This window comes from Thamnophis elegans, chromosome 3, assembly GCF_009769535.1.
Source record: "Thamnophis elegans isolate rThaEle1 chromosome 3, rThaEle1.pri, whole genome shotgun sequence".
In the NCBI taxonomy this organism is placed as follows: Eukaryota; Metazoa; Chordata; class Lepidosauria; order Squamata; family Colubridae; genus Thamnophis; species Thamnophis elegans.
In genome coordinates this window covers 118,149,016-118,165,894 of record NC_045543.1, presented here as the reverse complement: position 1 = coordinate 118,165,894, position 16,879 = coordinate 118,149,016, and the positions used below count along the sequence as shown (strand labels likewise).

General features: G+C 34.8%; 1 protein-coding gene across 1 annotated transcript; it reads right to left on the bottom strand.

Moving 5' to 3' along the window:
* Window positions 1-3,342: 3,342 nt before the first annotated feature.
* Window positions 3,343-16,782, bottom strand: TRIM23 (tripartite motif containing 23). Its single transcript, XM_032214669.1, has 11 exons — window positions 16,583-16,782; window positions 15,168-15,330; window positions 14,736-14,857; window positions 13,676-13,954; window positions 12,458-12,640; window positions 11,514-11,729; window positions 9,085-9,219; window positions 7,400-7,529; window positions 7,204-7,314; window positions 5,864-5,988; window positions 3,343-5,106 (listed from the first exon to the last, which is right to left on the bottom strand). The coding sequence occupies exons 1-11, from the start codon at window positions 16,673-16,675 to the stop codon at window positions 4,927-4,929; spliced, it is 1,737 nt and encodes a 578-aa protein (XP_032070560.1). The 5' UTR covers window positions 16,676-16,782; the 3' UTR covers window positions 3,343-4,926.
* Between the last annotated feature and the right edge of the window lie 97 nt (window positions 16,783-16,879).

The window sequence follows — 16,879 nt, the reverse complement described above, 5'->3', positions numbered from 1 at the left end:
TTAAGTAATGTTCCTTTTGAATCAAGGACTTTCTGATTACTTCAGGCACTCATCCATAAATTTTCTTAGCTTTCTATAGAAAGGGTTGCCATTGTCTTTTTCTGAGATTTTTTAAAATTTCAATTTCAAGTCTATAGGGACATATTAGTGATTATCATTTTGATAAATGCCACAGTCAGCTTAATATATGATGGGTTTTTTAACCTGCTCTAAAAGAATTCACCAAGTATTATTTAAACCACACAGAGAAATAGACAGACTCAATTTCTGACAAGAATAAGCTTCAAAGAAGAAACAGTTTGGATGAAATAACTTTATTACTATATTCACTATCACAACTGTTAAATATTTATTTTTGTGAGCTATTTTACATGTATTACAGGTGCAGAAGATGGATATTTTTATGCAATAACTCCTCTTCCTTTGACCTATTCCTGTTAGTAATTAGAAAATAACTCATGGCATAAAGTTATAAGCTACTGTGTAACTGGGTATCGTTGCATATGGTATCATTTTATATATGATACTATATGATACCTTTCTTTAGCATTGTTGAACACTGCATTTAATCAAAATTCTACTGTATCATCATTTTACAAATCTATCTTTAATCAAATACAGCCCACTCTTAAAACAGTTTATATGAAGCTCTTAAAAATTCTTTGGAGCTAAAACAATTTTAAAAACTTGCACTCATTAGTACACTAAAGAAAATTAAAGATCAATGATGTATGAAGCAAGTTTTTAATTTCTGCTTGAACAAGTTATATACAATACAAACAAGAAGAGCTGATTTTGGTAAAACTTGAATTCAGACAACTATAATAGTTATATTCACAGTAGCTTTTGTGACTTTCAGTTAAATAATACTTTTATACAAGTACACTATATTTGCAGCAGAGCTCAACTTTGTCAATATTAACCAACAAATATTTCTGCACATTCTCCTAAAATCAACACCTTCAGAGTTTTACATGAAGCAAGCAACAGCATTTAAAACCAATGATAAAACAATTTACAGTCAGCCTTTTGAACTGCTATATATCAAGTGGTATCATGCAGCCTAATAGCATTAAAATGAAATAAAAGCAAGGCATACAGTAGCAGAAGTTTGACCAGTAAAATATAGTAAAACCTTTCAAATTACTTCACAGACACAGGCTTTGCACCTACAACCTAGCTCTTAAACACATCTAAACTTGCAGTGTATTTTGACAGGAGTTGAAGCAGGTAAGAAATGTTTGTGGCAAATAATCGCTACTTTTATCGTATTTAGACATCTATAGCCAATTATTTTAATACATTAAAGGTTTCCATTAATGCATAAATGCTACAGAATGCTGAAACATGCCTGTCATCCAAACATATCCCCAAAGAGAGGGAACCAATGGCAAATACTTTATCTCAAATAGGTAGCATTTTTTTTAACTTTTAAGACAATTATATGCAGCATTACTTACTACTTCAACACAGTAGTTATGAAAAAAAAACCAATGGCTACAATTTAAAAGTTCTTTCACTGACCTTGTTTCAGAAATGATTATGTTTTAAAGATGAACTGATATTTCACTAAGCTGATAAAACTATGATCCCGAAAGTTATTTATGATTAAGCTCCAACGAACAACATAACACACAAACATATGCTTGTGCTGTGTAACATGATTCAAGCACTTCAATTATATTTTGAAGAGGCAGACACACTTTGTGCCAATAGTATTAATTGGAAAGTATTAACAGGGAAGTAAGAGAAGGAAACAGCACAGAGTCAAGACTAGGTTGTAAATGACTGCAACTACCTTACTTACAGTCTACAGACTTTGAAATACCATTCAACAAGGATCTTATGATTGGGTATCCAAATTCTGGACTGATGCTTCACTGCAGCCCATGCACTACTGAAGCAAGTAGCAAAGTCTCAAGTCAATCACAGTAGAGAGAAGTAACAATGTCTCCTTTTGCAATCTGAATGAACTTCATGCATGGCAGCAGGTTCTGACCTTTTTATGTATTCAATGAGTAGGGCCAAGAAGGAACTCTTAGTTTCATCTTCCCTAGGGTTCTGATTCTGGCAACCTATCAATACTGCTAATTGTTTTCCCTAGTTCTGCCACATACTTCCAATCATCAATGGAGCTTCTGGACTCCTCAGCAACTCCATTTTTAAAGAGATAAACTGGTCTTTTATTGGTCATTTATTATTGATGATGGTTTAGATATTTGCTATCTAAATCCTGATTTAATTGTCACTGAACTTTTGGTAAACTATTGCTTTAGTAAGAAACATTTTATTAAGGAAATTCTTGCTTCTTAAGATAGCTATAGCTTCACCGTTTGTAGTCTTAAAACACAGAACCACTGACTAGCACTCAGTCAGAATTCTGAATCTGAACATTTACTTATGTATAAACTTCTCTTTCAAGTTACTCTATCAAGCAAACTTTACCTTAAAATTTAGTGCATGTCAAAATGAATGAATTCAAGTATTAGCATGAAATTATTAACCATGGTAAAGCATGACCCTTAGAATGTGTATTACTTGATAAAACATAGTCAAAGAATTAAACAATATTAAACATCAAAATTACCAATTCACAGAACTTTCTCCATCAATAAGCCAACTAATATCAAGAGGGAAAATGAAAGATTATCTTTATAGAATCATAGTAAAAAAAATTAATCTAAAAGCAAATCTTAGTTCAAATTAAAGTAGAAACAAATGTGCAGTCTGTGGCACTAGGGAGATAGTGTGTTTCCATGTCTCTCATATATATATATATATATATATATATATATATATGTATGTATGTATGTATGTATGTATGTATGTATGTATGTATGTATGCATGCATACATACATACATATATATAGTGTGTGTGTGTGTGTTTCCATGTCTCATATATATATGAGATACACATATGTGTGTATACACACTCATACACACACACACACTCATACACACACACACACACACACACACACATATATGAATGAAAACCAAAGGATCTTCAACTTTCCAACATCTCCTCATAAAACAGATTTTGAATAATTAAATATTAAACAGATTAGAATGAACTGTAAAGCCTAACAATCCCCAAATTCTGATAAGCATTAAGATGACAAGGAAATGAGAAGGGATTCTGACATGCAATCTCAACTAAAAAAATGCTAAGATGCTAAGACAATGGCACAGTGTCTTTTAAAGAAAGTCTGATTTCCATGTACCAATTTAAGCAAAGACTGGTAGTTGTAAATTCTGAAACATTTGTTACATAATTCGAAATCGTATCTGCCACATATCTAACTGGTAGCTTTTCTGTAAGGCAGTGCTGTTTTTACTCCCAACAACATCCCAACTAAGATAAGTATAGTAGAAGACAAACAATCTGTGGATAGGGGCTTTTCATGAATTTTTATTACAAGAAATTTAAGAGACAGCAATCTGTCAAAGATGTAAAAACCCAACCCCTACAGAGAATTTTGGTAAAAAATAATGTGAAAAGAGAAAGAAACAAGAAAGGCATGTAGCAGAAGCAGTCTACATAAAATTGAAAAAGCAAATAAAACAGTCAGGACACTTTTTATCTAAGCTGAAACTATTTGGATGGGCTGGTACATTTCCCACAATTCACAGTGAGAATGTGTAACTTTGACATCTTTGTAAATAATTAAGTTGAGAAATGCTGCTCTTATCATTTTAATATTCAAGAGACTGCCTTCATTTTCCTCTCCATTTTTATTAGAATGCATTTTTTTCTGGGCAAAAATTTCCTGCCCTTTCTAGAGTTGAACAAATGGTTTGTTGAATCTTCCATGTTTGCTACAACCTGCACTATTAATTTTTAAACTTCTCATCTCAACTACATTAGTGGAGGTCCTATTTCACTACTGTTATTTATTTCTGCATTTTCAAGGCTGCTCATAATTTATCGAAAGCACACCAGTAACAAGTAATGTGTGCAAGAAAAATTAACCACAATTAAATAGGCTATATGATTTCAACAAGTTAAAAAATCATCATGTGCAATTAAAGCACACAATATATTTATGAACGGGTCAGAGTAACTTCAAATCTGTCAGATATTATACTTAATCCTTTCTTAACTCTGAATGGATGGAATATTTGTACATTAGAAATTTCTAAATGTATCTAAAAATTAACATGTGTGTCGTATTAATGCAATTTTAGGCAGCCTCAATATATACTTTGTAAGCCACATTTGCAAAATAACAGTAATAAGTCTTTGATCAGCACAACAGTTTTTCCAAGATACAGACCAAAAAAATCCTATGTTTATAGGAAATTTTACCTAGATGATATGTGCAAAAATGTATAATTATTTAATATCAGAGAAGAGTTTCCTCAAAAGCAGCATCCAAATTAAGAATAAAAGAAATACATAAAAGCAATAGTAAGCAATAGTAAGTCTATAGCACAAGTGGAAAACTGTTATTAGTATACTAGTATAGATATGGGCTTGAATTTTAAGAGCAAGAGCTATTAACCAAAACCAAGCATTTGTTCAATCAGTTCTTGCTTCGCTTTAATATATAGTAAACTATGTTGGTAATGTGAAATAATGGTTATACATGCACCCAAGTCTGCGAGAGCAAGTGAATGCAGCAAGGCCATCACTGAAAGAAGTAGAATTAAATAGATGCTAAGTCCTGAGAGAAGGATGTTTAATAGGGAAGGCTGAAGATCCTCAGTTCAAATTTCTTTAAAAGAAATTAAGGCACCTTTCCCACAAATACATTAGATCACTCTGTTTGGTTACTGTAATTTACACAAGTTATACCTACACTGTGCTTCAGTCTAGCATTCCAACAAAATGTTTTTAAGGATTAACAGGTTTAGATGAAGTTCGTATCTGATCATATCAATTCACATAAATAAACAACTAATCTTTATGCTTACTGGCTCTCTTAAGCCACATCCAGTACACCTGCAGCTACCAGGTGCCTTGAAAGCCAATCCAGTCCTTCGTAAAGTCCCATGCCACTTCGGGCATCACAACCTTGAATGTACCAGCTACGACCACAGCAAAGTTTGTGGAGATTCAGTAATTCTGTGATTTCTTCTACTGACAGTGCCCCTGGCACATCCTGTAAAGAGAGGTAATAGTTTAAAAGTAAATGTTCTCATTTAAGAATAGGGTGGGGTTTTGTTTTAAACAGTTTGAACATGTAGCACAATAGGGTGGGGAAACACATTTAGGACACTGAGGGGAAGAGAAAAGACAGATCACAACTTTTATTATAAAAATATTGTTACACATTGCATATAGTAAGAAATGCTTCATCCAACATCTAGGAAGAGAGATAGCAACACCATATATCATTTAAATTGTTTCTGTAACGGCATTCAAATTATGTAATATATATATCAAGATTCTTCCTAAGGGAAGAATCTTTCCAATCAACTTTCAACTAAGGATCCTGCTTTAAGTTCCAACCATTTGAAGAAATAAGTTGAAGAAATAAATTCAACACAAGAAACCAGACACATAACTACAAAGGGGTAGGCCAAAAATACCTAGTGTTAGAAAGCAAAATTTAACTAATTACGGGCTAACAGGTTCATATCAGCCTTTAGTGGGGTTTATTGATAATGTAACAAGTTAACACAAAGAGCATTTTGGAGGATTGACTTGGTATTGGGTGAATGGACATAGGAAAAAAGATTATTATTTTTAATGCAATAATCTAATATTTATTTTTATTTTGATTGATTGATGTGTTCTTAAGGATTGCCATTTAAATTACAACAGTTTTTTATTTATTCTGTGTTTTCTCCTATTTTATACTGCCAAAATGAAAACAATGGAAATGAAACAGAAAAAAACACAATGGGCTATATTACCTGCTTGTTGGCAAAGATCAGTAACAAAGCATCACGCAGCTCCTTCTCTGTTAATAGTTTGGCAAGTTCACTGTGTGCCTCACTGACTCTGTCTCTATGGCTGCTATCAATGACAAAGACCACAGCTACAGAAAAGAACAATTATGCAATTATATATGTTATGAACTTGTTTCTTCCTACTAACATTTTATTTTTTTTAGGTCAGGAGGAGGATTAAATTTTAAATTCAATTTGAAAGCTAGGACTTAGTACAAATGTCCAAATTGCCATCTACTTGAAGCAGACTCATATATTTACACACAAAAAAAATGCAGCCTCCTATGCAGCACCAGAAATCTTTGAAGAGCAAAATAGCTTTCAGGGTTAGGCAGAAGTAATAGCAGTAGACTTATATACCGCTTCATAGGGCTTTCAGCCCTCTCTAAGCGGTTTACAGAGAGTCAGCATATTGCCCCCAACAATCTGGGTCCTCATTTTACCCACCTCGGAAGGATGGAAGCTGAGTCAACCCTGAGCCGGTGGGATTTGAACCGCTGAACTGCTGATCTAGCAGTAGCCTGCAGTGCTGCATTTAACCACTGCGCCACCTTGGCTTTACTTTAACTTTAAACTTTATTAATTGGAGAACCAGCAACTGGAATGCAAGGAAGTGGTTTTAATGGCCTGCTTATCCAATCTAACAAAATTTGCTCCAAATAAGATAGCACTAAGAAGAGGAGGAAATAAAATCAGTGAAAATATCTATATTTTCCTGTTCCACTATGTGTGTGGCAATAGTAGAGACAGGAAGCTCTGCAGTTCAACCATGAGAAGAATCTTTGGAGGCCCCTCTGGTATGTCCTAAATTATTAGGGTCTGGACTTTAGAAAAAAGTCTTTAAGTGATTGCATGTAGGTTCTCCAACTTTATGAAATCAAATCACTTTGCCAACAAATGAAAGTCTCTCTTACTTCCTCCCTGAAAAGTAAGTGAAAACCCTTCCTTCTGAAGAGTTTTTAGTGTCTTTAGTGTATCATCTTTCTTAATTTTTGTTCTTGTTGCTGAATTGTCTTTTATGTTTCTACTTTTCAGAGAAATGCTTTTACTGTTATTTGCTGTGAGTTGCAGAGATTTCTGTCAAGGATATGTGGGATTTAATTTTTAAAAATTAATTAAACAACAATCCCATTATCATTTAAACTTTTGCAAATCCCCAGAAATCATAAACAAATAAATATAAACATTATCTACATTTTAAATATTTATACTTTGAAGTTAAATGAATTTCAATGGGACTACCAAAACCTTTGGATGAGAGATAAAATTTTGAGTAATTAAGTCACAAAGTATTGTATTCTTACCTTGTGTATTGAGGTAATAATGTTTCCATAAAGGCCTCAGTTTGTGTTTGCCACCTACATCCCAAATAGTAAATTTCAGGTTTTTATATTCTACTGTCTCAACATTAAAACCTAAGGGAGTGAAAGAACTTTAATTATACATTCCTAACAAAACATATTCAAGAAAGTCACAATTTTTAAAATCTCTGTTACTTACCTATAGTTGGAATGGGTTGCATGAACTCATCTTGTTTTAGTTTAAATAAAATAGTAGTTTTGCCTGCTCCATCTAATCCAAGGGTCACCACTCTAATCTCCATTTTTGGTCCAATGTGTACTCTGTTGTCCTGTATTAGAGAAAAAAAGAGGATTGCTCATTTTTGAAGCTAACATTCAAAGGCATTCTTACATGCCAGCCAAATATCTTATCCCTTTTGTTATAGAAATCAGGAATTGAGGATTGAGAAAATAATTTATCTTGTCAATATCCTCAGGCCTTAACAACTTGATGTTTCATAAACAACATTGACCATTATTTTACAAATCTGAAGTTTTGGAAATACACTGAAATGTGGTGCCCATACTGTGGTAGACAGGAACAAATTTTAAAATAACTGCACTAATCATCTTCGTTAGAGAGGGAAAGGAGGCTGAAACACAACCGTGGTAGTGATGGAGTGAATATGCATAGATAGATAGATAGATAGATAGATAGATAGATAGATAGATAGATAGATAGATAGATAGATATAGATAGATAGATAGATAGATAGATAGATAGATAGATAGAGATATAGTTGTATTTGTGCTGATAAATAAATAAAGGGAGACTAGTATAGATCTATTTCAAGCTATTTAGCTCTCATCAGCTAGCCATACCCTTACTGGGATTTGAACCTGGGCTATATTACATATTAGGCAGACGTCTTAGCCATTAGGCCACAGGCTCTGATCCGTTATCAGCCAAGCCAGGGTGAAAGGGCTTTTACAATCTCCGGTATGCCCAAATATGGGAGGAAGATCACTACTTCCATTCTCTGTCCTTCGGCTCGTCACAAGAGACCATTTTTCTGCCTGGATGGTCTCTTGTGACAAGCTGAAAGACAGAGAATGGAAGTAGTGATCTTCCTCCCATATTTGGGCATACCGGGGGTTGTAAATGGAAGTAGTGACCTTCCTCCCATATTTGGACATACCGGTAGGATAGAGTGCAACTTTCTTAAAACCTACTCAAGTGTGAAATTTTGCATGCACCTATAACAAGGGAGAAGTAACTGGGCATTTATGTGTATGATTTTGACTACAATTGCCTTTTCCTTCAGTGCTGTCCTGAAGAATTATCCAGCTACTACTACCAAGTTTTTCATCCAAAAGGCCATCTATCTTGAATTTGTAACATATGATGTTACAAAGATGATTTGTAAAAGGTGATTAATGTTGACAATTCCATATTGGATATATTACAACACTGGAAATCAAACTAATGTTTTGCTTTCCTGGCAATAGTTTAAATAGATAGATCAATGCCTATTGAAGTTCATGAATATACCCACTGTCAGGCCTATACAAATGAAAAGCTGTGCAGTTTTTCATTAGCAGATAGCAGTTCAACCAAATACAGCTTGAGAACTACTTGGCTCATGGAGGGCAATAGTCAATACATTCTTTGTTCCATCTGGTATAGAACATAAACAGAAGGAATGAATGGAACTCAACGTTCCAGGTTCCACTTTTAGCTACAGATCATGAACCAAATTAACCTTTTAATTGTAGTTTTCATCTTATCCCAAATAGATTCTTGTACCATACAGCAGACTATTTCAAAGTTGCCTAAGTTGTTAGTAGGCGAAGAATACAAACTCATGTTCTGAATCTTTAACCTAGAGATTAAAAGAACTATACCTTTGTAAAAGTAACTGGAATGCTAGCATCAAGTTGAATGTGGTCTGCAAGTTCTGTAAACTGTTGTTGTTGTTTCTGCAATGTTTCTAAAAGCCTTGTAATCTCTTGTTTAGCCAAAACAACTCTACAGTCATCCTAAAAAGGAAAGCTAAATTTAGTGTAATAAGCACAGAATCATCTAAATATTAGCATTCTCAACATATAACAGAATGGAAAATTGCTCCAAGATGGGGGAATTCACAGCCCTTGCACAGTACCTATTTTTGGCCCACAGGCCCTCAAATCATTTTGCCAACATTTGGCAATAGAATGGTTGAATTTCAGTTGCATTCCTATCACAACCCTACCTAAAATAAGTGGAAAACTCATTTTTGCTCATTCTGGTAAGGAGATGATGGTGAAGGAGAAGGAAAAAATAATTAGAACAGGTGGTATACAATACAATTAAATGATATATTCAATAAAACTACAAATTAGGATATTAATCAGTAAAAAAAAACCTCAACCAACAGGAACAGCAATAAAAATGCAACCTAGCTGACTTAATAACAACCACAATTACATTTCAAAAGTCCTACAAAAGAATTCTGACTTCATAGCTTTACATAAAAATTCCAAGTTAAATGCTGATCAAATCTCTGGTGGGATGGTATCGCACAAGATACCTCCACAGAAAAACATGTCTTTTGGGCCCTTACTAGTCTTACTTCCCACATTCTGGTAACTAAGCATCTTAAGAGCCAAGATGTGTATAAAACAAATCAGGTTTCTTGAGAGAGATAAACAACTGGAAACCAAACCACATAGTCCTTGAAAGGCCACTTTGAATTCTTCCTATAAACCTATCACAGATCTATGCAGCAGTCACAATTAGTATTAAAAGTATTAAATGGCTGCACCGACTTGTGCCGGCTGCTGCACTTTGCATTGACTGCAGTTTCAGAATAGTTATTCAAATGTTCCTTAAAAAGAGCATTGCAGTAATCTCCTGTTGTGATCATGAGATATGAATCACAATCAACAGGTGATCAGGTGGCCTTTGGAAGGCAGACTCTCAATTGTGGAAATATTGCCCATCTCTGAACATACAATCCCTCCCCAAACATTTAATTTTATGGCTTAATATAACATGGAACCTATACTACATAGAAGGAGAGATATGTCATGATTTGCAGCAACAGATTACTGATATGCATTATTTGTCAACATCTGAATCAGACTTTTCTTCGTGGCCACTTTATCAAAAAAGACTTTCAAGCAACACTAAATTTTTGAAATTGTTTTTCTTATAATATATGTAGTTCTTCCTCCCTTCTTTCCATATATCACCAAAGTTATATAACTCACAACTATATTTATTAATTTTGAGATTATATTTGATTGTTTAATGCTGTTGTATAATATACATTTTTCTGATGGATTAGATTACTGTACAAAGTAAAAAAAGATCTGTATGCCACTCCAAAACTGGTTAAGAAAAGCACATTAAAAAATGGAACTTCAACGTAGCAGATTTAGATTAAAATTATTTTGCAACAGAAATAAATACTACTATTTCATAATACATTAATATAAAAAACTACAAAGACAGTATATTGTTCATAAAAACTTTTCTCTTAAAGATCAGAGCAGCACTCTACTAGAAACAAGAAAACAAGTTATATTTTATTCAGTTGAAAGAATACAACCAAATTGCTCATCAATACTCAAAATGTTTTTAAATTAATTTCTAAAAGGTTAACCAGAAGATCAAGCCAGTCAATTTTAGTTTACTTCTTTTATATATTTTTGGACACAATGGTATTTAAATTTTATTGAATAATTACATGCTTTAGTAATCAAGTTTAATATCCTTCATAAACACTTTCACCCATGGGAATCCATAAAGAGGCAAATGGCATAATGTGTGTAATGAGGTCATCACACAAATACCACAACCTATGTATTTGCATCCAACATCACTGTAATGTACTACAGATGCCTAAGCTTATACCTCGAAGTCAGCTCTAATATATTTTCTTAGATATTTATATCACTTTTCAGAAGTGGGGTCTCAAACATTTTAATAAAAAATAAACCATAAATAAAACTCAAGGTTTAATTTGAATTTGACCTCAACCAATTACTTATGACATTTTTGGTTCCTTTGGCATTTTTGTTATTTTTTTGGCCCACTGCTATTTATGAAATCAGTATTTTCAGTAAAGCCAAGTTATAATTCAGTAACAGAATCTGTAACAAAATGAATGTAATTTGTCCAATAGTTATGAGAATTGGCATTACAAGATATAGCTAGATAGCTAGATACATACATACATACATACATACATACATACATACATACATACATACATACACACACACATACATACACACACACACACACCTCTGTCCCAATATTGATTTTGGTTATAGTATTGATTCCCTACCTGTTGTAAAGTCTTTTCACAGTGAAGACATGCAGTTGAAACTTGTGATAACAGGATAGTCATATCTTCTTGCTGTTGCCTAAGCCAGATCAATTTCTCTCGCACATGTGCATCTACCACACTAAGTGCCATTTCTTCTTGGCGGCAAAGAGTCTCGTGAAGGTCAGAAAAATAGGCTCTGATACATGACCGAGCATTCTCTGCAGTGCCTGGAATCTGAAGTGAGATTATAAAATCAAACAAAGAGGCTGCAGGGGCATTACAATTATACTAAAGCAGTTTTTTGTCATGAATGGTATTTCTCTCTAGTGTATGCTCAACCAGATACAGTATCACTTGCTACAGAGGGTATTCATTTTTAATATGTGACAATCATGAATTATTTGGAGGGAAGAATAAAAGACTAAGAGCAGCAGGTTTTTAGTATTAATGTATAAAAAAATCAAAATGCATGCTTTCAGATTTCACAATGTATATCTCCAATGTTAAAAATGCTGAAATATTAGAGCACAGAGTGAAATAAAAAAAACCAAAAAATTAGTTTTCTCCCATTAATTTGCACAAAATGGTTTTTTTTAAGTTTGTTTAAAGAAATGAATGAAAATCCCATTGAATGTGCCTTTGCCCTAGTTTTAAAGGAGTTCTCTGCTTTCCAAGTGTTTTTTCATTATGTTTTCAAATTTTCCATAATCAATTAGCTCCTTAATGCTCTTGACATCTGTTTTATCCTACAGATAAAAGTTCCTGTAAGAACTTTATCAACTTTTTGGGTGTCTGCCATAGTTGGTGCTAAATTTATTTACTGGGAGGGGGCACAAAAAAGTTCATAAATCATGTAACTACTGTAGCATGTGGCAAAAGTACTTCCAAAAGTAATTTAAAATTAGGAAATGAATTTATAATAAAGATTATGCATAAATTGAAGAAACTACAAAATTGCTTACATGTTCTGTATGGGTCATTCCTATACCATCTTCGAAGAGCTGTTCTCCTCCCTCTATTTGTTGTACAATTCCATCTAGTTTCCGAGAATAATCTGAGATTTCTTCTGTGAAAGTTCTTATACAATGAGCCATATCTAAAATGGAAGCGCGGATCTGATTTGCTTCTGGTTCCAAAATACTGTGCTAAAGGAAAAACAAACAAACAAAGCAATGAACATCCTTTCCTGAACTTCTTCTGATCTGCATTCCATTTGTCATCCATTATCAATTGGAAACAGAATGTTGGACATTCTGCTTACAAAAACATAGAATGCAACAGATATGGGAAAGCATATTTTCCAAATTCTTTAACAGAATTAGCTTTGACAGCATCAGGAGTCTGTATATTTTGTTTAGTGATATTCTGTATTTGAGTGTTTTTGTTCTTCCCTTGGGTTGTAGCTACGTTTTGGGATATATGGACACACTGTGAAGCACAGGAGGAGCTGCATATGGTCCACTTTAGATCATGAAGGACAAAGAGAGAGAGAGGGCTTAGAATGGAACAGTCAGAGACATTTCAAGCTGCCACCCAACTGGGTTTCCTGAATGACTGCATTGGAAAAATGCACACCAAATTTGGTCCCATTTTATTAAGTTTTTGGAGTGTGATCCTATCAACAGACAGAAAGTCTCTTTCATAATAATAAAAAGGGAGATGGTAAATTTAAAGAATAAATCTACTTTTCTAAAAGTTTTGATTTTGATTGAAGCTTTTAAAAAGACTATTTTATTCAGATTGGTTGATTCTAAAATATTACAGAGAGTAACAAGATAAGCACTGTATACAAACAGCATTTCCAATAAAATTAAAAACACTCATGCATAGACATCCTACCATATTACTGCAGACAAGCAATTTTAAAGTGATGTTACTGGAATGCATATACATATTACCTACTCAGTCAGTCATGTATTAAGAGCCATGGTGGCCCAGTGGTTAGAGTGCAGTACTGCAGGCTACTTTTGCTGTCTGCCGGCTACAAGCAGTTCAGCAGTTAGATTCTCATGGGCTCAAGGTTGACTCAGTCTTCCATCCTTCTGAGGTCGGTAAAATGAGGACCCAGATTGTTGGGGACAATATGCTGACTCTGAAAACTGCTTAAAGCACTGTGAAGTGGTTTATAAGTCTAAGTGCTATTGCTATTAACACAGATGGAAATAAAGAATGAAACCTACTTTATGACCCTGGTGTTTTCCGTATTCTTTGCAAACACAACACATAAGAGGACTGGCCTGACAACCTTCTTCCAAACATACAAATTCAATGGCATGCACTTGGTGCTGAGAACACATCGTCTTTTCATGTGGCTTATCAGCAAGGGGCACACGTCTGTGTTTTGCTAGTGTCTTTGTAGAATGTGTAAGGTGGGAACAGTCTGTACACAGGTGAGTAGCACAAACAGTGCAGTACACAGAAGCCAGATGAGTATCATCTTCATCACATCGGATAATGCACTAAAAATAAAGAAAAGAACAGCTTTTTTTTAAAAAAGTAAATAATCGAAATATTTATATCTTTCATTTTTTGAGACAAACTCCTACAAATATAGTTAAGCCAGTCTAGGTTAAAAAAAATTCAAAAACTTTCTTAAAGATCTATACCAGATTATGTAGAGAGATGCAGAGAGAAAGAAACTGAGAGGCCATTACTAAAAAAAATCCTGTCCTTTATTCTCACCAATCTAGCTGTTCTAACAACCAAATAAGAGTAAAGCAGTGGCCCTCAACTTTTTGGGCACCAGGGAAAGCTCTCTCCATGGAGAGAGCTTTTTCTGCAGACTGGAGGGGGCGTGGTTACATGTGCTGCCTGCATCCCGGGGATGGGGCTTCACTTGTTTGCACGGCCCAATTTCTGGCATGCCGCAGCCCGATACCAATCCCCAACCCCAGGGATTAGGGATCCCTGGAGTAGAGCACCTGATATAAATTTTTTTAAAAAATGGACAGGATTGCCTTTAGAAAATGTGGCTTAAAAGCCATTTATCCAATTAAAACAGGGTAACGAACTTGTGATTGTCCAAATTTTGCTGAACTACAATTCTCAGAATTTCTGGCCACTGGTGGCGCTGGGTAGGGCTGCTAGAGTAATAACTAAGGAACATGTGGAGAGCCACTTGTTTCAATCCTATTCAAAGGTGCTTTGAAGTATTTTCAAATCATTCTGGAAATGAAATTAGAAGCAAAAATGGTTGAATGTGAATGTGACAATCAAATAAATAAAATGAATTATTATTACCTCTCCGGATAGGCCAATAGTTTCTTCAATTGTTCCACACGGACCACCTAATCCATTCTGCAATCGCTCCAGGAGTTCCAACAAAGCAAAGTTTTTTTTCAATCCCCATACACCAGAATCACCTATTTGGGTAAAAAAGGTAGAAATTTAGCATCTTGGGATTCTTACTAAAACTTTGATTCATTCTGAGGCAAAAAATGAAGTTCCTTGGATTTTTATTAACTCAGTTTAGCATATGCAATACAGGTAGTCCTCATCTTACAATTGATTTCACAGGTACTTGGATCAACAGCTGGCTTTTATGGCTAATATATACATACACATATATACATGAATATATATAATCTGAATAAAATAGTTGAGTTCAACTTACTCTTCCACTTACTGAACAGCAAAATCTTAACCATGTATCAAGGTTTAAAAATACCATACCTAGTTCAGTAACTTGTCGATCAAAAGGACACCGAACTGCTCTACCATGGAGAGGAAGTCGAGTAAGACAGTCATGACAGACAGTATGACCACATAAAAGAAGTCTGGGAACTTTGTCTCCTTGCAATGAAAATACATCTTCACAGACTCCACATTCCAAAACCTATAATTAACAGAAGAGAATTGGACATAATTAAATGAAAAGAAAAAAAGTTCAATTTTGAATGATTAAGGCTATCTATGTGGCTTAAACTGATGCAATTAAGAGTGGAAAATGAAGACATCACCAATTTCCTTAGTTTATTTAGAAGATATAATTCATTCTCAACCTGCAACATTTATTCTGTACACCAATCAGTCTGCGTGATAGTTTACACCTCACGTCCTAGAGTACATCAGATAGTGCCTTGATCAGCAGATTTGATTCAAATGTTTTCTCAATAACCTTACACTGAGAATCCATGTCTTTTCAGAGGCAATTTTACATGGGACTTACTCCCAGCTAAGAGAGTTATATAGGATGGGCAATTACTAGTCTCAGTTCACTTTTCCTTTAACCCAAAAGAACATCCTAAGAGACCTCTTTTTTAAAAAGACAGAGATAAATCTACTGCCTTCTGGAGTGGAATAATATCTAGGTTTTAATTACTGCTATTGTATAAAGAGAAAAATCTCAATTTACTAAGGAGATTTCCTCTCTTCATATATTCATAGTTCCAATTACTTGACACTATATTTACATTTGTGAGGGGAAAGACTTTTTCAAGAATTACATGCCAAGAATAATTCAATCTGAAAAGGGCTGATTGTATTACTGTCTCCATCAACTACATTTTCCTGAAGTGTTTCACTCATTTAAATTGTATCCAATATATCATCCTGAAAGGAGAGGATCTCATCCCTAGCGGCAAGAATACTCATCCTTTTTCCTTATTCAATCTATGAAGAAAATATGAAGAACTGAGGAAGCTTCTTGGATGAGAAGCAACATGTCTTCTTTAAGGAAAAAAAATAGTCCTGTTATTTTGAAAAAAAAAGCACCTTTGAGACAACCATGATCTGGATGGTTGAGAATCTCCATAGACATATGAAGAAAATATAAATATAAAAAAATATGCGTGTGGGATTCTATTACTTTCACGCACTCGTTTTATCAAGATGGGAGAAAGAAAGGGAATGCATCTGAGTTGATGGCATAGACAAGGCGGGGCATTACAACTACCCTCTTTTGCTTCAACACCGCCTGCGAGAATCTAGCCAGAGAAATTCCAGTGATTCTCGAGGGATGCTACTAAGAAAGAGAGAGAAAGAGAAGCGCCAGCGGGGTAAAAGGACGGATCCTCTCGGTTTTCCCTCGCTCGATCCCTGCAGAAGGCAAAACCAAGGACCCGCCCTCTCAGGTTCACTGTCCTCACCTTCACAACAGGCCCCGCCGGATTCCGGCTGTGCCTGTTCCCGGCATCCATCCCAGCGCCAGACCCGATTTTGTTTACACTTAGCGTTGCCATCTTGGACGAGGAAGGAGAACGCCCGAGAGAAAGTGGACTCCACTAGGGAACCTACAGCGGAGGCCCCCCTGGAGACGGAGAAGACGCGAAAAACGTCACTAAAGAGAGCCGGAGGCAGGCCTACTAGAGAGACGTTTAAAAAAGGCGTTTAACTTGGGCCTATGGGCTTCTTACCACCACGCATGTCTGTTTCTTTTCAGGCCG

What these genes read in the sequence shown, in the direction of transcription:
- TRIM23 (XM_032214669.1), bottom strand. Translation starts at nt 16,675, where the DNA reads ATGGCAACGCTAAGTGTAAACAAAATCGGGTCTGGCGCTGGGATGGAT. An exon ending in TCGACAAGTTACTGAACTAG is followed by an intron (nt 14,858 to 15,167) that starts GTATGGTATTTT and finishes TTACCCAAATAG; the next exon opens with GTGATTCTGGTGTATGGGGA. An exon ending in CTATTGGCCTATCCGGAGAG is followed by an intron (nt 13,955 to 14,735) that starts GTAATAATAATT and finishes CTTTATTTTTAG; the next exon opens with TGCATTATCCGATGTGATGA.